We start from the raw sequence: 26,165 nt of genomic DNA, 5'->3' as shown, positions 1-26,165 counted from the left end.
TTTTTAATGAGGCAACTGGACTTTCTGGTTTTTCTTTGAAGATGTTTTGCTTCTTCTTATTTTTATTATTTTCTATGAAGACGCTTTTTAAAGAGGCAATTGGATTTTCTGGATTTTCTTTGAAGACGTTTCACTTCTCATCCAAGAAGCTTCTTCACTTCACTTCTTCATTGAAGTGAAACGACTTCACAATTAAAACCAGAAAGTCCAGTTGCCTCCTGAAAAAGCACCTTTGGCACAACCAGGACCTGGAGGACTGAGAATCTCTACAAACACTTGTTTAACACACCTAATCGGGACCAGCAACTAAGTGCTAAGTGAAGTGATTGCTAAGTGAGGACCACAATCATGCTTTCTGGATGGAAAAAGACAAGACTAGTTAATTTCACTCTTTCGGCTTTTGTTTGCCCATTGACCTCCAGAAGGCTCGTGTGCCCTGCTTGTTGCCTTGTACAACACAAAGCAATGCTTTTAAGAGATGAACAGATTAACAGAGTTGGAAGGGACCTTGTAGGTCATCTAGTCCAACCCCCCCCCCCCCTCCGCCCAAGCAGGAGACCCTACACCATTTCTGACAGATGGTAGTCTGGTCTCTTCTTTAAAGCCTCCAGTGGTGAAGCTCCCACAACTTCTGAAGGCAACTTCTGTTCCATGGGTTGATCATTCTCACTGTCAGAAAATTTCTCCTTATTTCCAGGTTAAATCTCTCCTTGATCCGTTTCAATCCATTATTCCTTGTCTGGCCTTTGGGTGCTTTGGAGAATAGCTTGACCCCTTCCTCCTCTCTGAGGCAGCCCCTCAAATATTGGAAGACTGCTCTCCTGTCTCCCCTGGTCCTTCTCTTGACTAGAGTAGCCAGGCCCAGTTCCTGTAACCGTTCTTTATATGTTTTAGCCCCCAGCCCCCTAATCATCTTGGTTGCTCTTCTCTGCACTCTTTCTAGAGTCTCAACATCTTTCTTATTCTGTGGTGACCAAAACTGGATGCAATATTCTAGATGTGGTCTTACTCAGGTTTTACAGAGTGGTATTAGTACCTCCCTTGATCTTGATTGTATCCCTCTGTTCATGCAACTTAGGATTGTGTTGGCTTTTTTGGCTGCCACTGCACATTGCTGGCTCATATTTAACTGGTTGTCCACTAAGATTCCAAAGATCCTTCTCACAGATACTGCTATTTTAGCCAATGTGACCAAGCCACAACCCAGGGCCAGGAGCTGTAGATATGCTACACAAACAGCTTATTCTCTTAAAAAATTTTCTTCCCACTCTCTCCATCCTATGAGGAAGGATCAGGCTAAGGAGAGATTACCTGCAAAAACTTCTTGCTTCCCACCAAGCAGAGCAGCTTGTCTTCTGCCAGCTAGTTAGTGTTCAAATTTAAGTAGCACTTAAAAAACAACAACAGCAATGGGAAATTTTAAATGCTGACGCCACGGTGTCTATGAAATATCGCAAGAAGGCAATTTACACTGAACGTGGAGCAGAAAAAAACCTTGCAAACTTAGCTTGCAACTGGAGTCGGGTAACCAAGTTCTGTAAATCATAGGGGGTTTTTTAATTATTGTCTGTAGCTGGGGGGGTTTGGAAGAAGGGAAGGGAAAGGAATGCAAACTGCATTTAATAAGAAAACGATGAATAAGGAGAAACCTGTGAAGCCACATCAGAGGTATGACTAGGGCCAGGGATTCCTGTTTTTCAGGTATTTTTATTTTGCTATCATTTTACTAGATTGCCATTGTGCCTTCAAAGCCTTTAGCTAGCAGTAAACAGGCACCTGAGGGACTGAAGATTATTAAAGAGAGATCCAATCTAGAATTAAGGAGAATTTCCTGAAAGTTAGAACAACTAATCAGTGGAATAGTTGGCTGACAGAAGTTGTGGGTCCTCCATCACTGGAGTTTTAAAGATATCAGACAGATGTTTGTGCAGAATGGTATAAAGTCTCATGCTTGAGCAAGGGGTTTGACTAGAAGACCTCCAAGTTCCCTTCCAACTCTGTTATTCTATGTAATTCTGTGTAAATCTTTATTTAGTCAGCGAGTGGGTGAGCTAAACATTAGGACCCTGTTTTTCCTTGCTCCACAACATTTCCATTAAGCATTTCTGTGGAGGAAAAAAACCCACATGAAAACCTCACATTAGCAATGAATGCAATGTAGGCTAAACATGGAGCAGAGAAAAACTTGTAAAATTGCCATACAACTGGTGTTGCATAACCAGGCTGTGCAATTCATAGAGTTGGATTTTGTAGCTGGGCCATTTAGGGGAAGGAATGAGAACCTCATGGAGTTAGAAAATGATGAAAAACGTGTCAAGCCACCCCCTCAGGCCCTGGGATTTCATATTTTTCGGCTCTTTTTATTTTGCTCTAAAATCAGAGTTATTATTGGGTCAATTGGATCAGTTCACAGGGAGGCTAACCATTAGGCATTTGTTTTTCCTTGTTTTGCAACATTGCCATTGTGTCACACTTTATCATGTACTCTTTCCAACCCACAGTTTTGGAATCTCGTATCCAGTTTTGGTCCCCACCATATTAAAAAAGATGTTGAGACTCTAGAAAGAGTGCAAAGAGCAACCTTGAGGCTAAAACATACAGAGAATGGTTGCAGGAATTGGGGTTTGTCTAGTCTAGTGAAAAGAAGGACTAGGTATAGTCCTATGATAGCAGTCTTCCAATATCTCAGGGGCTGCCCCAAAGAAGAGGGAGTCAAGCTATTCTCCAAAGCACCTGAAGGCAGGACAAGAAACGATGGATGGAAACTAATCAAGGAGAGAAGCAACCTGGAATTAACAGTGAGGACAATCAATCAGTGAAACGGCTGGCCTTCAGAAGTTGTAGGAACTCCATCCCTGGAGTTTTTTAAGAAGAGACTGGACAGTCACTTGTCTGAAATGGTATAAGGTCTCCTGATTGAGCAGGGGGCTGGACTAGAAGACCTCCAAGGTCCCTTCCAGCTCTGTTATTCTGTTATAACTAGGCTATGGTGAATGGGCATAATTCAAGGACAGCCTTTTGCCAGGATCATCAGAACTTTGTATGGTCACTGATAAATAAATCAAAGGGTACCTGTATGGCCCTCCTGTTGACGAAAAGAAAGATTTTAATGGCAGGTAACCCAAACTTTCCTGTTTGTTAAAATGCAGGTTGTGAAACCTTGTTTCTGTTCAAAGTTTATCCTTCATCCTGACCTTAAAGATTTAATCTCTGGCTGGTTTGCTAAAATCACAGCAGCAGAAAAAGACAGAGAGAAACATCTCTTCTATCAACATGGATATTCTCAGCTGGCTGGTCATTCTTTCCATCCTATTTCTCTATTTCTGGAAGAGCCAACGTCCCAAAGGTTTCCCTCCTGGATCATGGAGCCTCCCCCTGATTGGGAGCCTGTTTCATCTCAGTAAGAAGGATCCCCTCAAGGACTTGGATCAGGTGCGGCTCCTTATTCGATCCCACATTAAATCTCCACAGAGTGAGTTTGCCAAAAAATATCTCCTTTAAGCACCCTCCTGCAAAAAGAAGGATCAAAGACCAAGGGAAACAAACTTTCAGAATGTTATCTAGATCTTTAAGGATCTGCTCTGTAGAGATGTATATCTGATTCAAAGGAATCCTGATAGTTAGTGGCTGCTCTGGAGAGAATCATTAGCTTTTTGAGATGAAATAATTTATAGAACTATGCCTGCCTTATATGGGCTTTGAAAGAATTTTGGTATTTTGGAGAACATAAGTACAGTTCATTTAAGAAGAAACTTAAAAAGAAGAAAAAAATGTTTTTTCCCATAATCAAAAGGTAGATCCTTGGTTTTTTAAAAAATACTCTGCTGAGTCTTCTTCCTATTCTTGTCCCCTCTATCAATGGCCTTTCATTAATCTTCACCTGTATCACAGTTTTATATTATATTTCCACTCGTTAACCTATTCGTAATTAAAATGCTTACTTACTGAGCATAGTTAAATGGCAATTTCATCACGTTGTGTTCTACTTTTTTTAGTTGTGCTTGTATAGCTTTTCAGCTAGGCTATTGGTAAGGTTGCAGTATTTTCCTAGCACTTATGAAAGAATAATTTGATCTAATTCATTAACTAGGTTAGATTAATAGAGTCAATTGGGTTGTGGAAATTGGATGAAATAAGGCTATTTGTTAAGTGTGGCCATAGTGTGTTTATGGATTCGCAGGTTGATTCTCAGTCAACCAAGTCATAGTTTCCCAAAGGTGCTTTTTTCCAAAAAGCAACTGGATTTTCTTGAGGTTTTTTTTTTGTCTTTGAAAACATTTTGCTTCTCATCCAAGAAGCTTCTTCAGTTCTGAACTGAATAGAAAAAGCTGGAGGTCCTTCCCATCTTTATTTCTTCGGAAGACACTTGACTGATGAGAAATGAAAGGTGATAGTTCACAAGTACAGTTAATAGCAATAACAAGAGCACTTAGATTTATATACCGCTTCACAGTGCTTCAAGCTCTCTCTAAGTGGTTTACAGAGTCAGCCTCTTGCCCCCAACAATCTGGATCCTCATTTTACTGACCTCAGAAGAGTCAACCTTGAGGCGGTTAGGATTGAACTCCTGGCAGTAGGCAGAGTCAACCTGCAATACTGCAGTCTAACCACTGTGCATAATAGATGGATGATGGATTGATGGAAGGGCAATAGCGCTTAAACATATATACCGCTTTATAGCCCTCTCTAAGGGGTTTACAGACTCAGCCTATTCCCCCCAAATAACTGGGTCCTCATTTTACCCACCTCAAAAAGATGGAAGGCTGAGTCCACCTTGACCCTGGTGAGATTCGATCTGCCAAACTGCTGGCAGCTGGCAGTCAGCAGAAGTAGTCAGCAGTACTGCACTCTAACTACTGTGCCACCACGGAGTTACAATCACAACTGAGTCTGGAATTACAGTTGTAAGTCATGCTGTTTGTGAAGTGGGTGATGGGATTTTGTGACCTTTTGTTGGTTATCAAAGGTTGTTAAGCAAATCACCACGGTCGTTCAGTGAATCTATGGCTTCTGGCGAAAGGCATAAGTCATGGTTATGTGTTCTCCATTTGCTGCAGACAGCTGTCAATACAGGCTGCGAAACCCAAGATAAGATCATATAATTATCTGGGGGAAATGGCCATTGGAACTTCAAATCCGAGTCTAATTACCTTTCCTGTAGTCTGCTGCAACTTTGAATGGCTGTAAGCTGAGGATTTGTTGAGGAATAACCATTTTGGATAGGAGGAAGGCCTAAATGAGGAGGCAGCCGGGTGTCCCTACATAAACACCAAGAGCAATCGATCTTATCTCCCCTTGAATGATTTACAGCAAGGGTATCAAACTCAATTTCATTGAAGGCTGCATCAGGATTGTGTTTGACCTCGGGGGGAGGGTGGAGGGGGGGGGGACGTGACCAGGATGAGCGTGGCCAGCTCGACGTCACTCATGTCGGGAGCATTTGTGGTGGTCTGAGCACTCTGGCAGCAAAAACGGGCTCCTGAGCTCTGTTTTTGGCTGTGACAGCCTCCTGCAACCCACTGCCAGTGAAAACGGAGCTCCAAAGGGCGGCCTGTGATCCTGCTGAGCTCCATTTTCACTGGCAGAGGCACTGTGGGCCATTGCTTTGCTGTTTCTAGGGTGGACCCGCAGGCCAGATCTAAGTACCCCGCGATCCGGATCGAGCCCCTGGGCCTTGAGTCTTTCCCCAGGTCTTTCCCCAGGAGAAAGCTTCCAGTCTGGGGAGATTCCTGTATTACAGGCAGAGAACAATAAAGTAGCTAGCTTGAATTCTACACATATGAAGCTGGTGGTTCATGCATTGTAGGACTATCTCTAATCTTATTTTCTTTTGCTTTATTCTGCAGATTCACCTTTTGATCCTCAGCCATTTCTCCAAACTGCAGTCGCCAACATCATGTCTTCCATTCTGTTTGGGAAATGTTTTGAAAACAATGACAGCTCTTTGAGGATTATGCTAGATGTTTTACAACAAACTATAAACATGATGCTGGGACCCTGGGCCATGGTATCCTTGATAGGAGCGCAGGAAAATGGTCACGATTCCCAGAGATGCTAGTGGGAATTTCAGTGTATTGCAATTAAATGTCCACCTCTCTTAAAGTTGTTGAGGTTGAGAAACACAAATCTGCAGGATATTATAATACTGGTAGATGAAGTGCCTTATATATTTTTGAATGTCATCCAATTTTCCTTGCATAACTTTATTTACTTTTAAAGGAATGTCATAATTTGATGACTGACTTGGTTGAGCCAGCAGGAACCAGAGTTAATTAGGACACAACACTGCTTTATATTAACTTATGCGAATATTTGAGCCCTATCAAACATTGAATATGAAATAACCTTCATGAACATAGATAGTCAAAGGTGTTTTTCTCTCCCAGCATGATCAGTTTAATTAATTTTGATTTGTTTTCTCCTTTTTGGCAGCTTTACAATGCTGTGCCCTTAGTGAGAAGGCTTCCCCTGCCACATCAGAGAATAGTAAGAAATGCCAAAAAAATCTTTGCTTTTCTTGAAAAAGAGGTGGAGGAGCACAAGACAATGTTTATTCCTGGAGAAACCCGGGATTTCATTGACGCATACCTAATAAAGAAATAAAGAAGGTAAAAAAGATCCACCCCCCTTTGTTTGATTTGCACTCTTATATAGTTGTTCTTATCTTGTATCTGTGGCTACCAATTACAGATGTATGAGTACAAAAAAACAACAGATCTTTGATGGATGGCCCTACCCTACTTTGATACCTAAAAAGATACAGAATGGGTTGCTTGGGTAGTTAAACAACTTCCACAGAAACTTTTTGGAAATTTGTGTGAATTTGAGTTTTGCCCTAAAGAAAGGAACAAGCTATTGTGTTATCTGAACTCATCTATGGGACTTCGCTTAGCCTGTTGCATAAACCCAGCCAACCCATTCTTCTAAATCAGAACACAAATGAATATGAAGTTCATTCAAGAGACGTCATTGGAAAATATTCTAGAATAATAAAAAACAGCCCTCAACCTATAACCCCAGTTGGGACTGGAGCTTCCATCACTAAGCAAGGCATTTGTGAAGCGATTCACGCCTGATTTTACAACCTTGTAGTGTTAAGTGAATCACTGTGGGCTTTAACTGAATCAAGTGGTTATTAAGTAAATCAAGCTTCTCTCGTGAACTTTGAGAGTGGGAACCTTGTAAATGGTGATCAAATGACCCTGGGATTCTGCAACTGTCATAAATGAATGCTGGTTGCCAAGTGAATTTTGATCATGTGATTGCAGAATACTGTAATGGTCATAAGTGTGCAAACTGTCCCTAAGTCATAAGAGATTGAACAACCATTTGTCTGAAATGATATAGGGTTTCCTGCCTAAGCAGGGGGTTGGACTAGAAGACCTTCAAGGTCTCTTCCAACTCTGTTATTCTATTCTATTCTATTCTATTCTATTCTATTCTATTCTATTCTATTCTATTCTATTCTATTCCTATTCTATTCCTATTCTATTCTATTCTATTCTATTCTATTCTATTCTATTCTATTCATTTCATTTCTACTCTACTCTACTCTACTCTACTCTACTCTACTCTACTCTACTCTACTCTATTCTCTATTCTCTATTCTCTATTCTCCTCTCCTCTCTATTCACTATTCTACCTTACTCTACTCTGTTCATTTCATTTCATTTCATTTCATTTCATTTCATTTCAGCATGTCATAAGTTCAAAAGCGCCACTGAACAAATGGTTCAGGACCAGTTCACATATGTTGAGGACTATATTCTCTTTCTTTCTTTGTTTTAACTAATAAAAGGCAGAGCGGAAAGGTTCAAGTTTTCAAGAAGAACAATTACGAGTTCTGCTGATGGACCTTTTGACTGCTGGATCAGAGACAACAGCTGGAACAATTCAGTGGGCATTGCTCTATTTGGTAGCTTTTCCAGAGATCCAAGGTATGGAAATAGCAAATGATGAAGATCCCCAAAAGCTTCTATTAATCATACAAAATGAGGATGTGACTTGAAGTGGTGATTCCAGACCTTTCTGAAAGCTTAATTTGGATTTAGACAAATAATTCATTCTATACCATTGAGATGCATTGCTCTCCCACAACTCAAGGAGAGCACCAAGTTGAGAAGGATGCAAAACATGGGGAATCAGTGTGATGTTTTCAAAAATGTATGTAGGAGATGACCAGGCTGAGCCTAAGGTTGGGGTCAAGTGCATCTTCAGTCTGGAGTCCACAAGAGATCTAAGTCCAGCCCTCTTTGAATTCTGTTGACTCTGATCTCTCTCCAATTTGCTTTGACCATTAGTAGTTCAGATTCTTGTAGAGTTTTGAATATTGTTTTGAACTGCCAGGACTCCTGATTTCCTGCACTTTACAATATCATTGTCAACCTTACTAGATAGACCATGGAATGAATTCTTCAGGAAGCTAAAACTGCTTTCATGGAGATTGGCTACAATAACAGAATCTAATTGTGCTGGGTCTCCTCCCTTTCTGTCCAGTTAGCTAAAAAGAGACTTCTGCATATTTATTATACATGTCTGAAGCTCCTTTTCTCTAATGGAATGCCAATTGAAACCTCAACACCATAAGAAACATTTCCCATAGGCAGATCACATTAGCTTTGCATCTCGTGTTAGTCCCACTATGTAGGCCAAACCGTGAAATGAATTTCTCAGGAAGGCTAAATTTCCTGTTCTTGGGATTGGCCACAAAACCAAGGAGAGAAGCAACCTGGAATTAAGGAGAAACTTCCCAACAGTGAGAACGATTTACCAGTGGAACACTTTGCCTCCAGAAATTATGGAACTCCATTTTTGCTGGTAGTGGCACCACAGGCTGGTCCTTCGCTGTTTCCAGAGCAGCCCCACGGGCCACATCTAAGCCCCCCATGGGCTAGTTTGACTTTAAAATGTTTCAGTCCTTCTTCCCAGTCTACACAATTCTGTTGAGGTCTCCTTCCTTACCCTCCCCAGTAACTAATTTATTTGCACTGCAGAGAAATGCCAGAAGGAAATAGACTTTTTTCTGGGAAGTAATTCCAACCTGCAATATGAAGATCGGGAAAAGCTGTCCTACACAAATGCCGTCATTCATGAAATCCAACGCCGTACAACTGTTGCTCCTCTCGGAGTAGCTCACACACCCATCCAAAATGCACAGCTTTGCGGCTATCAAATTCCCAAGGTAAAACTGGGAACCTTCACAGGTGGACCATGGGTCTGGAGGCTGTACAATGAAGACGAAGGGAACTGCCTTGGGAAGGGGGTTGGACTAGAAGACCACCAAGTTCCCTTTCAGCCGTATGATCCTTTTCACCACCAGTGGTCCATTCTTGAACCAGATCGCAAAAGGGCTCAGGCAGATTGATTCAAGATCCCTTCCATCACGGAGCACTTTCTTCCGTGTGATCTACAAAAACAAGGATTAGGGGAGACATCATAGCAGTTTTCCAGTCCTTGAAGGGCAATCACAGAGAAGAGGGGACAAGGATTAGGGGAGACATGACATGATATCAGTCTTCCAATAATTAAAGGGCTGTCAGAGAAAAGAAGGGGTAGATTTATTCTCCAGAGCACCTGGAGGCAGGGCAAGAAGCAATGGATGGAAACTCATCATAGGGAGATCCAACCAGGAATTCAGCCTCTCCATTGCTGGAGGTTTTCCAGAAAAAGTTGGAGAGCCATTTGTCTGAGATACTAGAAGGACTCCTGCCTTGGGAAGAGGGTTGGACTAGAAGACCACCAAGTTCCCTTTCCGCCTTATGATTCTTTTCACCATCAGTGGTCCATTCTTGAACCAGATCTCAAAGAGGGCTCAGGCAAATTGATTCAAGGTCCCTTCCATCACGGAGCACTTTCTTCCGTGTGATCTACTTTTCCTGACATTTTCAGGGCGCCACCATTTTCATCAACCTCCATTCTGTTCATCATGATGAATCCCAGTGGAAGTTCCCCCACGAGTTCAACCCCTCCAACTTCCTGAATGCAAAGGGAGAGTTTGTGAAGCCGGAAGCCTTTTTGACATTTTCAGCAGGTAAATTATCTCTCTGTCTGTTTTACTCTGAATGGCCAGGGCTGCACAAGGCACAGAACTAGAATGTAGACAACCCCGTGAACTCAATCCCTGTGCTTAAACCTTCTGCTTCACTACGTCCTTGGATGGAGAAAACTAGGATGCATGTTAATATCATGTGAATGTGGCCAGTGGGGAGCAACTGAAAAGCAAGTTCACTTTGGGGATATCATCACCCATATTTGTGAAAGCATTTTGTGCATGAGGGCATCCTTCAGCAGGCTAAACCAGAAAATATGCCAATTCACCAACCAGGAAATGCATGTTTTCCTTTGCTATTCTCTCCCTCTCCCATTCCCTCTCCCTCCCCCTTTCCTTCTCCTTCTCCTGCTTCTCCCTCTCCCTCTCCTGTTCCCTCTTCCTTTCCCTCTCCCATTCCTTCTCCTCTCCCACTCCTTCTCCCACATCACACTCACACACACAGTGATACAAAACCCTTAATCCTAAGGACACCAGTGAGTTTCACACTCACTTTTACCAAACTAAAAGCCTGTATTTCAGTAGCGCGGTATTATGATCAAAGTGTGTGCTGCTCTAGATGAATATGCCAATTCATGTGCCAGAAAAGGCATGTTTTGCTTTGCTATTCTCCACCTCTCTCACACCCAACACACACACACACACAGACATCCATTAATCCTAAGGAAACTAGCCAATTTCACTTAACATTAGAAAACTACAATTCTGTGTTTCAGGGGTGTGAAGTGTGCTGAAGTGTGCACTGTTCTAGATGAACAGCTGTGATCGTTCATCTTGTCTTTGACTTTTCAGGACCAAGGGTTTGTTTAGGAGAAAATCTGGCTCGGATGGAGCTCTTCCTCTTCCTCACCAGCATCCTGAGAAATTTCCAGCTATCTTGGCCAGATAAATCCCGGGCACCAGATCTCACACCTAACTTGGGTCCCACACTATTCCCGTCAAGCTTTAAAATATCAGTGAAAGGCTGCCAGGAGAGCAACTAGATCGAAGGAAGATTTTCCATCTTTCAAAGCAAAGTCATCCTCTCCAAAGACACTTGAAAGATCCAGATGAAATTCATAGGCTATGTGGCTTAAAGCTTTATACTGGATGATCTGAAAAATTTATGTCCCATATTATAAACTTGATTTAGAAAAATAATGCTGATCTTTGTTGTAATGGCATGTGGACCTGACCTTGGGAGGAAGAGCTGCAGACTAGGTAGTCCTTGATTTACAACCACAACTGAGCCCAAAATGTCTGTTGCTAAATGGGGAATTTATCACTTGTTGTTTGTACCTTATGATTAATGATTGTAACTATGATTTATGATCTATGTGTTCTGACCAGTGGTGGGATTCAATTTTTTTACTACTGGTTCTGTGGGTGTGGCTTATTTGGTGGGTGTGGCTTGGTGGTCATGTGACTGGGTGGGTGTGACCAACTCAGTGTCATTCATGTCAAGGGGTGCCTCGCCTGGCCCCTCCCCTCTCAGCCATTCCTTATAACACTCAGCCTCAACATATCTATAGTTCTGTAAAAATGTTATTCACCCTTTTTTTACTTTATTATCTGCATACTATAGATGTACTTTCATGGACCACTGAAAGGAGGAAATGGCTCACATGCTATCCCCAAGAGTGTGACAGGCAACAGGTTTTAAGAGCTGCCACAAAGAAGTTGGGGCAATATATTTTCCAAAGAAGCAGAACGCAAACAAGAAGCAATGGATGAACAAAGAGAGAAGCAACCTAAAACTAAGGACAATTAACCAGTGGACCTGCTTGTCTCCAGAAGTTCTGGGTGCTCAATCACTGGAAGTTTTTCAGAAAAGACTGGACAGCCATTTCTCTGAAATGGTATAGGGTTCCCCCAAGGTCCCTTCTAAGTGTTATTCTGTTATTCTGACACTTCCCCAGGATCTCTACTCAAATATATTTGATAATTTCACATATAAAATAGCCATTAGTGTAATACAACCTGCATATTGTTCAAAACAGTAATTATTATGGCTGATGTTTGACAACAAGCCTAAGTCAAAGATCATAAGAGTGCTTCTTTCTCTGTATGTATACAAAATATCACATACAAGGAATAGCATATTAAGCTGGACTTATGCAACCTGGTGTACAAAATAAACACACACATATTTATGCTCTGGACCAGACATTGATGTAAATACCTGTAAAATATGTGCTAGCCCTGGGCAAAAGAAAAGCAGTAAAATCACTCTAGATGTAGTGTAGGGACAGTGTAAAATATTAACACATGATAAATAATGAAAGAGCAGCGTAATCCCGAATGGGAGAACAGATTAGCCACGTCAAAAGAAAAACGTCATCAATGTCAGCCGAGTAGTTTAGAGGCTGAATAGTTCAGAAGAGAGTTTAATCGGAAGGAGTTGCAACAGTACGTGAGGGGGAATCCCTGCTGTAAGGGATAATCGGCAAGCAGTTAAACTGCTTAAGGGAGGGGATAGAACGGGAGGAGTATGGTTGTGGGGAAACTAAGGATATAGCTGGGAATCGTGGAGTGTTGTCAAACACTCTGAAGCTGTACGTAAGTCTAAATGCTATTGCTATCAGGGCTAGAGCTTCGTAGTTTTGGGATATTTTTTTATTTTGCTCTAGCATGAGAGTTGTTATTGAGCTTGGAGGTTAAACTTGTTTTTCCTTGTTTCACAACATTACCATTATGTCTCACTTTGGCTTGTATTCTTTCTTACGCTGGGCATGAAATAAACTAGGGCATGACAAATGGTCATAATTTGAGGACAATCTGTTGCCAGGTGCTTGGATCTTAATTCCGTGACCCAATGGATGCTGCAATAGTCGAGTAAGGACCGATTTTGTGTCTTTTTTTTTCAGGGTCAACAAAACTTTGAATGGTCACTGATCAGTTGCTCATAAATCAAAGGCTATCTGTATGGCCCTCCTGTTGAGGAAGAAATATATTATTGATTTTAAGGGCATGTAACCCAGAGTTTCCTGTGTGAGATTGTGGCTAAGAAAAACCACCAGGATTCAAAGTTGATCCAAGGAAAAAGGTTTTATTGTAACATTTCTGCAGAAACGGGTTCCTTCCCTGGCAGGTGGGAGGAACGAAAGGCAAAGCTTAAAGGCTCTACTTTTATACCCAAAACTACCCCCTACTACTCCCCTCCCCCAGTATACAAATGGCTTGATTTACAATCTATCTTTCAGGATACAAGTTACATTTTATTATTTTTCATGGTGCCTATCTCGTAACAGACACTTCTTTATCGGTATCTAGCATTTCAAAAGCATTCCAAAATGTGTGATAGTTCCCAGCACTTCAAAAACATTCCAAGATCAGTTCTAATCAGTGCTTGATACCGCATTTCCTTACTTCAAAAGGAAAACCTCCCTTTTTCATCTTGAGTTTTGAGTCATAAAATGAATGCACTTCCCACAATCCCCCCTGTTCTTGTTCCATCTTTGACTCAAACTCACATTAATTTGTTCAAGATACATGGACCAAAGGTGAAGATTAATAATAACAAAATTAAGGATCCTATTAGAGTGGAGATTAGGGTGGTCATCCCTTTCTCTTTTTCTTTGGTTCAGTCCTTCCCTCAGTTTTTTCATGGAGTCCTGTACTATCCCAGAATGATCTGTATCAGATCACCTTTGAACAGAGGGTCCCACCAGATGTGTCCCGTAGACACACAACTCCAGGCTGCACAATAAAACTGATCAGCCCCTCCACAAGTCTTTTTGTAGCTTCTTTCAGTTTTATGTCCAGGGCAGACGTAAAAATGATGTTTCTTTATGAACGTGTCATCGGTGGTGGACAAGAGGACCCTTCCCAAATCAAATTGCAGTTCTGGAAACCAAGTATTGGGAGGCCTCTTTCCGCTAGTCCAATTGACTATATCTGAATGGGAATCAAGTACAACCCAAGTAACATTCTGGGGTTGATGTGAATCCTCGCTTCCCCAGGAAGTTCCCAGTCCTAGTCCTAGAATAAAGACAATTAGCTCAGTCCAGGGTTCAGACTTCTTCATCTTTTCAAAGTGAGCTTCAGCGGCTGACCATCCACTGGAACTGCCCTCCAAGGTTTCTCAGGTTCCGGTGCCTTCTTGACTCTGCTGTAATTGCGTCCAGCCTCCTTCCCGAGTGCGAACTGCAGATTCAGTTGTCAACAGCACCTGGTACGGGCCTTCCCAGCTAGGCTGCAGCTTCTCGCCCTTCCAAGTCTTTGTCAGAACCCAATCTCCAGTCTCAAATGGATGTTGGCTCCCAGCAAGAGGTGGTTGTTGCACCAACAGTCTCTGTTTATACAGAAAAAGCAAAAAAAACAACTGGACAGTACCTGCAAATATTTTCTCAAAAACAAATCTTTAAATTCAGGAATTGGATTCCCTATTTTCGCCAAGTAGGGCCGCCCCAGTAGCATCTCGAATGGAGAGACTCCAGTGTCTTTCCTTGGACATGTTCTGATTCTGAGCAGTGCCAAAGATAAGTTCACAAGGAAGTATTTCCAACCCTCCCCCTTCTCTGGTAATTCAGTGAAATCAATTTGTGCTCTTTGGAAAGGCCAGCCCACTAGAGGTCGCCCTCCCTCATGTACCTTTTCCAGAATTCCCCTCATTGCATTCACAGAGACCACCCTCACCCCCTCTGAGGTTCTCCACCCATCCTCAGTTAATGTACACTCTTCTCTTTCCAAATCATCTTTCTCTTTTCCTTCAGGTTTCCAATCCTCATCTTCTTCCATTTCTAGCAAGGGAATTGATACCATCACCAGCTCTATCTCCCCTGCAGCTTCTTTTGCCCACTTGTCTGCCTACCTGTTCCCAACTACCTCTGGGGTGCTTCACACCCCAGGCGTATTTGGAATCAGTCCAGATTGTCACATCAATTCCTTCAGCTAACTCCAGAGCCCTCTTCAAAGCAAACAACTCGCGTTTCCTCTTTTCTTCCTCAACCCTGCTTGATCCATCCACAAACCACCTTTCCCCTTCCTTCAAAGGAGTCTCTTCCAGATCCCCCCTTACCTTTGTCATCAAATCTACTTGCAATAAACAATCATGGTCCTCAGATTCCCACTCCTGTCTTCTTCCTTCTAGGAATTCTGCTGGATTCAAATTCCTATCTGTCCCAATCACCACGTCTAGGCTGGTTCTCAAAATGGTTTTCATATTTGAGAATCTGCCCTTCTGTCATCCAAGTTGTTGCCAACTGACTTAGCACAGAAGTAACCTGGTGGGGTGAATGAACAACAAGCCCCTCCCAAAGGTTAACTTCCTGCTCTCTACCACCAACATAGCTGTAGCAGCCACAGCTTGCACACACACTGGCCATCCTCTCACCATCGGCTCCAGAGTTTTGCTCAGAAAAGCGATGGGCTGGTATTGCCCCCCCCTCTTCTGTGCCAATACTCCTAGTGCCGTTCCCTGTGCTGCTGACACATACAGATGAAATGGGAGCTTCAAATTGGGCAAAGCCAAAACCGGTGCGGATGACAATGCCTTCTTCAAAACCTCCCTTCTCTCATCATCTCCCTTTAACCATTCTATACTCTCTCCTTTTCCTACCAGCTTCCTGTGCAAGAATTGAGCTAACACAGTGTATTGATCCACCCAAGCTCTGCAATACCCCAACAATCCAAGCGCTTTCCTGACTTCTGTCTTATTTCTGGGGGGAGCCAGGCTCATGATCCCTTTCACCCTTTCAGGATCCAAGGACCTCACCCCCTGCTGAATATAATGCCCTAAATATTTCACCTTCTTTTCCACAAACTGGATCTTTTCCCTTGAAACTGTCAATCCTTGCTCCTTCAGCCAATTTAGCAAAGCCACGGATGCCGCTCTAACCTCCCCCTCTTTCTCTCCAGTCAGCAACAAATCATCCACATATTGAATCAACATGATTCCCTTCCCTTTCTCAAAAGACACTAACTTTTCCTCCAAAGCCTGTCCAAACAAAACTGCTGTTTTCTTCCACTCTCAGGATCATCCCATTCAAATGCAAACAGGTCTCTACTTCCCTCCTCAAGGGGGCATGCCCAGAAGGCATCCTTCAGATCTATCACAGTAAACCATTTGTCTTTGGGAGGGATTCATCGCAAGATCACTGGGCTTCTCCCCTCCTGCCCAGACCTCATCTGAAATTGCTCTCTCATCTTCCACAGTCATCTTCCACATCCTTCCTTCCTTCCCGGTTGGTAGGACACTCGTGCGCAAAGTGACCTTCCTTCCCACACCTGAAGCAACTCCTATCCATTCCAGGCTGCTTCATTCCCATACCTCTTCCTCTGCCCTGAAAACTTCCCTGATTGTATCCCCCAAAATTCTCACTCCTTTCTCCAATTGAACCTTTCCCAAAATTCTCACTTTTCTTCATCTCATTTTTCATTGCAGCCTGCATAGCTGCAAGCATCATTTGTGACTTCTGTCTGGTTTTTACAATGTCTGTTCACAAAAACTTGTTGGGCTGCTTTCAGGAGATCAACAATTCCCACAGCTCCCCAATTATCCATTTTCTGAATTTTCTTTTGAATATCTGGCCAAGCCCCAGTCACAAACTGCATTTTCTCCACATGGATTCAAAAGCAGGTGTGGTTGGATCCACACCAGAATATTTAACTAGGCTGTCCCAAAGCCTATTACAATAGTCCCCAGGATATACATCAACTCCCGATAAGCATCGCAACTCAGCTGGTTTTATGGGGACAGTCACAAAGACTGCCACCGGGTTGCCTGCAGCATTGATCCCATTAGGGACTTCCCTAAGAGGAAATGCATCCACTTCAGGTTTTTCTCTGAATGGAAAATCCTGAACACTTCTCTTTAATTCTTCTACTTCTTTTCTCAGCTGCGGGTAAAGGGGCGGCTGAGGAGGGGGTTGTGCCACCGGCAATGGCGGTGGTGCCATAGGAACATTGGCGGGTGCGTTATTCAAATTAGGATTTGCGGGCGGCGGATTCTGCAGCCAATCATCCGTCTCACTCTCATTGTCTTTTTGTTGTGACATGTATTGACCCTCAATTGGAGGGACGGGACCTTCAAATTTCACATGAAACCAAACATCTATGTATGCAATTTGAGTAGTCATTTTGTGTTGGAGAATATAGTCCCGCAATTTGGTCATCCAATAGCTACTGGTTTCCCCCTCAGGACTCCAGTGATATGGGAATTTAGGATCAATCAAAGAGTATTTTGGCCATCAATCTCGACAAAGATAAATCATGTTTTTCTTTTCGAGATGTCTGGTGAATTCCTTTAAATTCGGGGAAAACCACTGCTGGAGTAGCTGTCCCAAAGGCGAATCTACCGGAATTGATTTTCTGCCATTGTCAAATTTTCCCTGTCCCAGACAGGCTTCTTCCAGGCTCCCAGAGCCTTGCTTTGTCCCTTTCCCATCTCTATTCTTCCAGGCTCCCAGAGCCTTGACTCACCAGTCCTGTCCTCCAGCAGACGCTGGATTCTCCCAGAGAGTTTAAGGACCCCTCTTTCTTCCAGACTCCTAGTCCTAGTCCTCCAGCAGACGCTGGATTCCCCCAGGGAGTTTAAGGACCTCTCTCTTTTGGCTACAAATGAAAGGAAGCAAAGTTTACCTGATCTGATCACTCCTGGACTTTCCGCAGTCAGTCAAAGGATGTGTGGGCGTCCCCAACTCAGATCAATCTCACACACTCTCAGCCGGCATTTCTTCTCAGTTCTTTTTCCAAGGATCGTCTGGATTTCCCAGTCACCTCGGGAGTCTGACCGAATTCGGGGAGAGGTGCCTCTCAATGGGAGGTTGTGGCCACTCTCTTACCTGGTCCCGGCTTTCCAGTCAACTGCCGTCGAGGATCCCGGACGAACCCCAAAATTGTGAGATTGTGGCTAAGAAAAACCACCAGGATTCAAAGTTGATCCAAGGAAAAAGGTTTTATTGTAACATTTCTGCAGAAACGGGTTCCTACCCTGGCAGGTGGGAGGAACGAAAGGCAAAGCTTAAAGGCTCTACTTTTATACCCAAAACTACCCCCTACTACTCCCCCCAGTATACAAATGGCTTGATTTACAATCTATCTTTCAGGATACAAGTTACATTTATTATCTTTCATGGTGCCTATCTCGTAACAGACACTTCTTTATCCGGTATCTAGCATTTCAAAAGCATTCCAAAATGTGTGATAGTTCCCAGCACTTCAAAAACATTCCAAGATCAGTTCTAATCAGTGCTTGATACCGCATTTCCTTACTTCAAAAGGAAAACCTCCCTTTTTCATCTTGAGTTTTGAGTCATAAAATGAATACACTTCCCACACCTGTTTGTTAAAATGCAAGGTTGTGAAATCTGCCTTCTGTTCAAAGTTCAAAGTTTTATCTTTCATCATGACCTTAAAGATTTAATCTTTGCTTTAATCAGCAGCAAAGAGAGACAGAGAGAGATGTCCCTGCTATCAACATGGATATTCTCAGCTGGCTGATTGTTCTTTCCATCCTATTTCTCTATTTCTGGAAGAGCCAACGTCCCAAAGGTTTCCCCCCTGGACCATGGAGCCTCCCCCTGACTGGGGTCCTGTTTCATCTCAGTAAGAAGGAGCCTCTCAAGGCGTTAGATCAGGTACAGATCCTTATTCGATCGCACATTAATCTCCATGGAGTGAATCAGCCAAAAATGAAGAATATTTCCTTGCAATTATTTAAATGTCCTGCTACAAAATGGGGGATCAAAGTAAGATTTAGGGAAACAAACTTTCAGAATTTTATCTAGGTATTAAAGGATCTGCTCTGTAGTTATGTATGTTTGATTCAGGGGAGTCCTGATAGTTAATGAAATTGGGCTGCTCTGGAAAGAATCATTAGCTTTCTTAGATGAAATAAATCCTAGATTTATTTCAAATTTATTTCAAAGCTGCTAAGGGGTGCGGTGGCTCAGTGGCTAAGACACTGAGCTTGTCAATCAGAAAGGTCGGCAGTTTGGCGGTTCGAACGGAGCGAGCTCCTTTGACTTGTCCCAGTTTCTGCCAACCTAGCAATTCGAAAGCATGTAAAAATGCAAGTAGAAAAATAGGGATCAATCATTTTGGTGGGAAGGTAACAGCGTTCCGTGTGCTTTCGGCATTTAGTCATGCCAGCCACATGACCACGGAGACGTCTTCGGACAGTGCTGGCTCTTCGGCTCTGGAATGGAGATGAGCACCACCACCGCAGAATCGGAAATGACTAGCACTTATGTGCAAGGGGCACCTTTACTTTTACCTAAATCCTAGAACTATGTCTGACCTACCTGGGCTTTGAAATAAATTTGGTACTTTGGAGAACGTAAGTAGTGACCATTTAAGAAGAAAACAAAGTGTTTCAGTAATCAAAGGATGGTGGTTATTTGAAGTGAAGGTATTGGTAAAGCTTTTTTTTTTAAAAAAAAAAAAACAACCTAAATACTCTGTTGAGTTTTCTGCCTATTCTTTTTTTAAAATTTTTTTTATTGGTTTTTAAAAACAAACATAAACAAACATAAAAACATAAAAACATAAAAACATCAAGCTATCTTCCACAGGTGTACATACAGTGTGCCGGTTGGTTTACAAATTGTTTTGTGCTTCCATTTCGTAGTCTTCAATTACAATTACATTACATATAATCTCATATTGTCAATCAAAAATTAAATACCTTAGTATCATTATTAATCAATCATTTGACTATACTTTTATTCATTCATGTTTTACAAGATAACCATAATTTACTTAGTTTATTTTATAACAGTTCATATTATCATCCCAAATCTATCCTAAAATCATTTTGTAGATATAATAAGAAAGAAGTACATCTTTATATATTTATTATTTTCTAAAAGTCTACATATTTCATTACTGTACTTTATTGTCTAACCATTGATAGAAAAGATCCCAAATTTTATAAAATTGTTTATCGTCTTGTTCTCTAATTTCAAATGTCAATCTACTCATTTCAGCACGTTCCAATATTTTCTTAATGATTTCCTCCTGTGATGGTATTTTCTCATTTTTCCAGTTTTTAGCAAATATAATCCTAGCCTCTGTTAATACATTTACAATCAGGTATTTCAAGTCTTTACTATATATTTCAGGTAAAATTCCCAATAAAAATATCTCTGGTTTCAAGTCTATATGTTTTTTTGTCATTTTTTGCCAACCACATGCGGATTTTAGTCCAATATTTTTTAGCATCCGCACAAGTCCACCACATATGGTAATATGAGCCAGGTGTCTGATGACATTTCCAACATTTTTCGGATTTATTCTTGAACATTCTTGCTATTCTTGTCAGGGGAAAATGCTACCTGTAAAACATCTTATACAAATTTTCTTTATATGCTGTTGACATTGTCATTTTATAATTTTGAGACCACAATTTTTGCCATTTCTCTAAATCAATCCCATATCCAAAATTCTTCCCCCAAGCAATCATAGTTTCTTTAACTTGTTCTTCTTCTAGTTTAATTTCTAATAAATATCAATACAATTTTTTAATCACCTTTTCATCAGTACCTGTCAAAATCTTATCTAAGTCAGTCAGTTTATCATAGAAACTTTCTGTTTTAGAATCTTTATCATACCTTGAATGTATTTGCGCATATGAGAATCAATTCATCTTTATACCTTGTTCCTCTAGTTTTTGCATAGATTTAAGTTCACCCTTTTCATTCAATATTTCACCATATCTAACTGTTTGTTCCTTTTTGTATATTATAGGATACGAAAATGCTTCAATAGTTGATAACCAGACTGGAATTTTCAAATAACATTGTCTTTTAATCTTCTCCCAGTTTAACCACAGAGACTCCCGTATATAATGTCTTCTAAAATACCCCTGTGTTTTAGTTCCTTTGTACCATAAAAAAGCATGCCACCCCAACAACAAACCATGTCCTTCTAATGTCAACAATCTAGTATTTCTTAGTGTTATCCATTCCTTAACCCACATCCAATTTGTAGCTTGGTAGTACAACTCCCAATTAGGCAAACCAAATCCTCCTCTAATTCTAGCATCTTGCAAAAGTTTTAACTTTATTCTCGCTTTCTTACCTTGCCATATATATTTCAAGACAATTTTATTTAAATCTTCAAAGTAGTCTTTTCCAAGCCTAATTGGAATTGTTTGAAACAAATATAAAATTCTGGGTAATATATTCATCTTGATTGTTGAAATTCTCCCTATTAGTGACAGTGGTAAGTTTTCCAATTTCGCCAAATCTAGCACTATCTGCTGTTTAAGTTTAATATAATTATTCTCTTTTAATGTACTACATCTTGCTGTCAAATATATCCCCAAGTACTTGATCTTATTCGTGACCTGAATTTTCAATAGATCTGCCAGTTCTTCCTTTTGTCTTAATAGCATATTCTTTGTCAAAATCTTTGTCTTATCTTTATTTTCAAACCAGCCACCTTTCCATATGTCTCTATCTTTTCTATCAATTTTGATGCTGTTTCTAAAGGGTCTTCTAAGATGAAAACCAGATCATCCACAAATGTTTGCAGCTTAAATTCTTCCTTTTTGATTTTCATTCCTTTTATATTCTTTTCATCTCTAATATTTCTGTTTAACACTTCCAAAGTTAACACAAACAACAAAGGTGATAATGGGCCTTGTCTTGTTCCTTTTCTTATATTAATAGAGTCTGTCAGTTCTCCCTCTATCATTACCTTTGCCGTTTGCTTATAGTATATAGCTTCTATTGCTTGAATAAATTTTCTAGCAAAACCCATCTGTTCCAACAGTAATAACATGAATCGCCAATTCACATTATCAAATGCCTTCTGTGCATCTAAAAATATCAGAGCCATTTGTTTTTCAGGATGTGCCTCGTAGCATTCCAAAGTATCCAAGATTACTCTCATATTGTCTTTAATTTGTCTCTTTGGCAGAAATCCATTTTGATCAGGATGGATAAAATTATTTAAATATTTTTTAAGTCTTTCTGCCAATATTGAAGCAAAGATTTTATAATCTGCATTTAGTAGAGAAATGAGTCTATAGTTTTTAATTTGTAATGGGTCGGCCTCCTCTTTTGGAATAAGTGTAATATAGGCTTCTGACCATGATTTAGGTATCTTCTTCTTTAACATAACTTCATTCATAACTTTTAGCAATGGAAGATTCAACGATTCTTGTAATGTTTTATAAAATTCTGCCGGAAGTCCATCTGGACCTGGTGCCTTTCCATTATTTTGCTTCTTGAGTGCTTCAGTTAACTCCATCATCGTTATATTGCTTTCTAACATTTTTTCAGTCTCTTTAGGTATCTGAGGTAAATTAGCATTCTGTAAGTACTGCTTAACTCTTTCCTCATCAATATTCTCTTGCACATATAATTTCCCATAGAAGTCTCGAATGATTTCCTTCTTCTCTTTGCTACCATGGCAAACTTGGCCTTGGTCATCTATTAATTGCAACATTTTCCTTGATTCTTTCTCCTTTCTCAATTTGTATGCTAACCATCTACCTGGTTTGTTTGCGTCTTCAAAGTAGTTCTGTTTAGTACCTCTAATTTTCTGTGCTAATTCTTCTTTTTCTATTTGACCCATTTTTTAATTATATCCATTTTTAGCTTGATGTCCTTTTTCTGTGGCATTTTCTATAGCTCTTTTTCAAGTCTTTTATGCTCATCCTCTAGGGCCTTAGAGGCTAGCCTTTTCATAGTATTCCTTTTCCTTGTATAGTCTATTATCAAGCCTCTAACACATGCCTTCATTGTATCCCATACATTCTGAATTGATGTATCTTCTTTTTTGTTTTCTCTAAAGAAAAAAGCCAATTCTTTCTCCATCCACTGTGTGAAGTCTTTTTCCTTTAAAATAGTATTATTTAAAGTCCATCTAGATCTTCTTTTTTGTCCTTTCCATTTAATTGTCATTGGATTGTGATCTGCCCAAGTATTTGTTTCAATATTTATTTCTTGAATGTTAGATATTAATTCTGTTGACATCATATCTATTCTGGACCATGATAAGTGTCTATTTGAATAGAAGGTGTATTGTTTAGCTTTAGCATTTCTTTCTCTCCATGTATCTTTTAAATTTATTTCATCTACCATTTTAAAAAAAGATTTAGGGAGAGTCTTTCTGTTTTCCTTTATTGTTTTCTGTGCTGTATAGTCCAATTTATTGTCTACAATTCCATTAAAATCTCCCATCATAACTATATTAGCATAGTCCAATTCAATTATTTTCATATGTAATTTTTTGTAGAATTCTTCTTGTTTGTCATTTGGAGCATAAATTGCAATCAGGAGTGTTTTCATATTATTGTCCATTATTTCCACCATTAGTATTCTTCCATCATCATCGGTATAGATCAATTTTGCTGGGGTGGTCTCTTTAATATATAAAACCACTCGTCTTTTCTTACATTGGGTCAAGGAAGGAAATATTTTCCCTAATTTTGGCTGTACCAACAATTGTTCATATTGTTTTTTAATATGTACTTCTTGTAGACAAATTATATCAAATTTTAATTTCTCTAATTTATGAAAGGTTTTCCTTCTTTTAACGGCTGAGTTAAGTCCATTTATATTAATTGTAATCAATTTTTTCTCTTCCATGGTTATATTTTATAGTTAAGTTTAGCAGCTCTTGTAGATCTTAGTTCACGTTGTTCTTTGGCTTCCACCTTTCCACCTACTGCACCTTCTTCTTTTTCAGTCGCCATTTGGCAGTCCTCTTGGGATTCAGTTAGTGAGATCTCTTTTTCTGCCTCTTCCTCTTTCCTTCCAAAAAAATTCTGTATAAAATAATTCCGCTTTCTCAATTGAGTCAATTCTATGTCTCTGTTCTTGCCATGTGAACATTAAACCTTCTGGAATCAGCCATCTATAATTCACCTCTTTTTAAAGTAGCATTTTAGTCAGGAATCGGTGTTCTCTTCTCATCTCTCTCACTCTTCTGGGTATTTGTTTCAAGACCACAATCTCCTTGTCTTTGTATTTCAATGTTTTCTCTTTTGCCACTTGCAATATTTGCGTTTTAATGGCTTTCTTTGTAAATCTAATGTGAACTTCTCTTGGTAAGCTATTTCTCATCGCATATCTTGTGAAAACTCAATAAACCTCATCTATTCCATCCATCATCTTCTCTTGAGTTATTTCCAAAGCTTCAGCCAGTATTTCTATCATTATCTCAGCTAAGTTTTGTCCTTTTTCTTCCTCTACGTTTTGGAATCTAAGATAGAATTTTGATCTATCCATCTCCCATCTCAACATACCACTTTTATCTTGTTCAACCACCATGAATCTATTATCAATATCTCCAATCTTCTTGTCTCTTTGTTTATCTTCTTCAATTTTTTGGAATCTCTCATCATACTTCAACATCATTTGTTGGATGTTCTTCCCTTTTTCATCGGTTTTCCCTGTTCTTTGTTCAATGTTCTCTGTTCTTTGTTCGATGTTCTCTATTCTCTTTTCAATATTCTCTGATCTTGCTTGAATATTTTGAATTCCTTGCATAATTATCTGCAGAGTCACTTTTTCTTGTTCTTTTTCTTGCTTTAACATTGTTTGTATTGAACGTTGTCCTCCAGATGGTGGAGAGGAAGAAGTAGAAGTTGAAGAACCAGGAGCTATAAATTTCCTACTCATTTTAAGCAATTCAAAATCTTCAGGTTCTTCTAAACCTTAATCCAATTGTGAAGTAACCAATTATAGTTCAAAATAAAAATAGTAGAAAAAAGAAGCCCAATAATAATAATTAAAAAATAATTTAAAAAAAAAGAAAAAAAAGGGAGGACAAAATTTCTTCAAGTTCTTGTATACCTTAATCCAATCAATAGTTAGATAAAGAAAAAGACTTTTTTTTAAAAAAAAAAAAGGAAAAGGAAAAATTCTTCAGGTTCTTCAACACCTTAATCCAATTGAAAGGTCTCAAATAGAAAAAAGTGCATAAGAATAAACCAGAAAGGTAGATGAAAAAACAAAAATACCAGGAAAGAAAAAAAAAGGCTTTTAAGTCTTTCCCTTTAAAATAAAAAGCAAACATAGAGATTGGACTTCCAAAAAAAAAAAAAAAAAAAAAGAAAAACAAAGAGAAGCTCCAACGAAGCCAAAAACCCAAATAGTTATTACAAAAAAAAAAAAAAAGATTAAAAAAATACAATAAAGCTGGTGAGGAGGGATAGCACAACTTAGGAAAAGTAAAAGGGCACACTGCACTTTGTTTAATTATCCAAGGCTCTTATTATAACTCTCTTCTCCAAAAACTTATCACCTTTCCCCCCCTACATTTCAACACCAGACTCCAGCTGTTGATAGAAACCCAGAAGAGCACCTGCAATAATACTCTCCCATGCTCTTCCCTCAATCTTATCAAATAGCAATGTCCTTGAAAAAGAGCCTGTTCTTTCTTTCTCAGCTTTGTCTGGTCACAGGGAAATAGAATATTTTCAAGCCTCTAGTTGGCAGTGTTACAAAGTTTCTTTGCTCTCACTTTCCCCCTCCTTTTCCGAGTAGGATATAATAAGAATTAATAAAAAAAGAAAAGATATTTTTTTTAAAAAATGAAATAACTAAAGGGAGCCTCTAGCCTAAAATATTACAAAATCAAAAAGGAGAAGAAAAAAATAGATATAAATGAAAAAACCAGTCCAGTTTCAAAATACAAGATCATATATAGAAGATCCAGCAATGAGAAAAAAAACAAAAAACATTACTTTGACATTCCTGTTTAAAATCGCCGTTTAATCACTTCTGTCAAAACTTTTACAGATTCTTTCTTTTCCTTAGGGTGTCCTTTCAGATCTTAAAATAAAAAAAAAAAGTTCTCACCAAACCGGCACACTCTCTCTTTCTGCTCTCTTCTGTTTCGGAGCTGTCCCAACTTCAGCAGCTTTAATGGCTGCCTCTTTGCCGCTGGCAAGAAGAGCTTCACCTGGATCTACCAGGGACTTTGCAGTATCCCTGGGATCGACAGGATGCGCTCTTCACTTTCACCATCTCTTTGGGACGGTTTAGATCCGATAGGACCATCCAGGAGCAAAGATATCGGCAACGATCTCAGACCTCCAAGATCGCATGCCGTATCGTTGCAGCGCCAGCTCCGCCCTCGAGTTTTCTGCCTATTCTTGTCCCCTCTTTCAATGGCCTTTCATCAATCTACATCTGTATCACAATGTTTTACTTTATATTTCCACTAGTTAACGTATTCC

The 26,165-nt window shown here is 40.0% G+C and overlaps 1 protein-coding gene and 1 pseudogene across 5 annotated transcripts in view; both read left to right on the top strand.

The window, feature by feature from the left end:
• Positions 1-3,273: 3,273 nt before the first annotated feature.
• Positions 3,274-11,031, top strand: LOC113414947 (cytochrome P450 2J2-like; annotated as a pseudogene). The gene is made up of 7 exons (XR_015750660.1): positions 3,274-3,472; positions 5,847-6,007; positions 6,433-6,608; positions 7,799-7,937; positions 8,994-9,181; positions 9,889-10,030; positions 10,841-11,031. The product of XR_015750660.1 is annotated as a cytochrome P450 2J2-like (transcript).
• A 1,378-nt stretch (positions 11,032-12,409) lies between these two features.
• LOC113414946 (cytochrome P450 2J6-like) overlaps positions 12,410-26,165 on the top strand; it is a 28,873-nt gene continuing 15,117 nt past the window's right edge. The window contains exons 1-3 of one of the 4 annotated variants that reach the window (XM_026672083.2): positions 12,410-12,586; positions 12,774-12,862; positions 18,409-18,606. In XM_026672083.2, coding sequence (XP_026527868.2) covers positions 18,448-18,606 — 159 coding nt within the window. In that variant the 5' untranslated portion in view covers positions 12,410-12,586; positions 12,774-12,862; positions 18,409-18,447. Of the gene's footprint in view, positions 12,587-12,773; positions 12,863-18,317; positions 18,607-26,165 lie in introns of those variants that run through there. The other 3 variants (XM_087971671.1, XM_087971672.1, XM_087971673.1) reach the window with 3 other exon arrangements.

The sequence above is a fragment of the Notechis scutatus genome, chromosome 9 (assembly GCF_049901735.1).
Source record: "Notechis scutatus isolate UNSWTSFEM ecotype Mainland chromosome 9, rNotScu1.2, whole genome shotgun sequence".
NCBI lineage: Eukaryota > Metazoa > Chordata > Lepidosauria > Squamata > Elapidae > Notechis > Notechis scutatus.
This window is presented reverse-complemented; position numbering and strand designations above follow the sequence as displayed.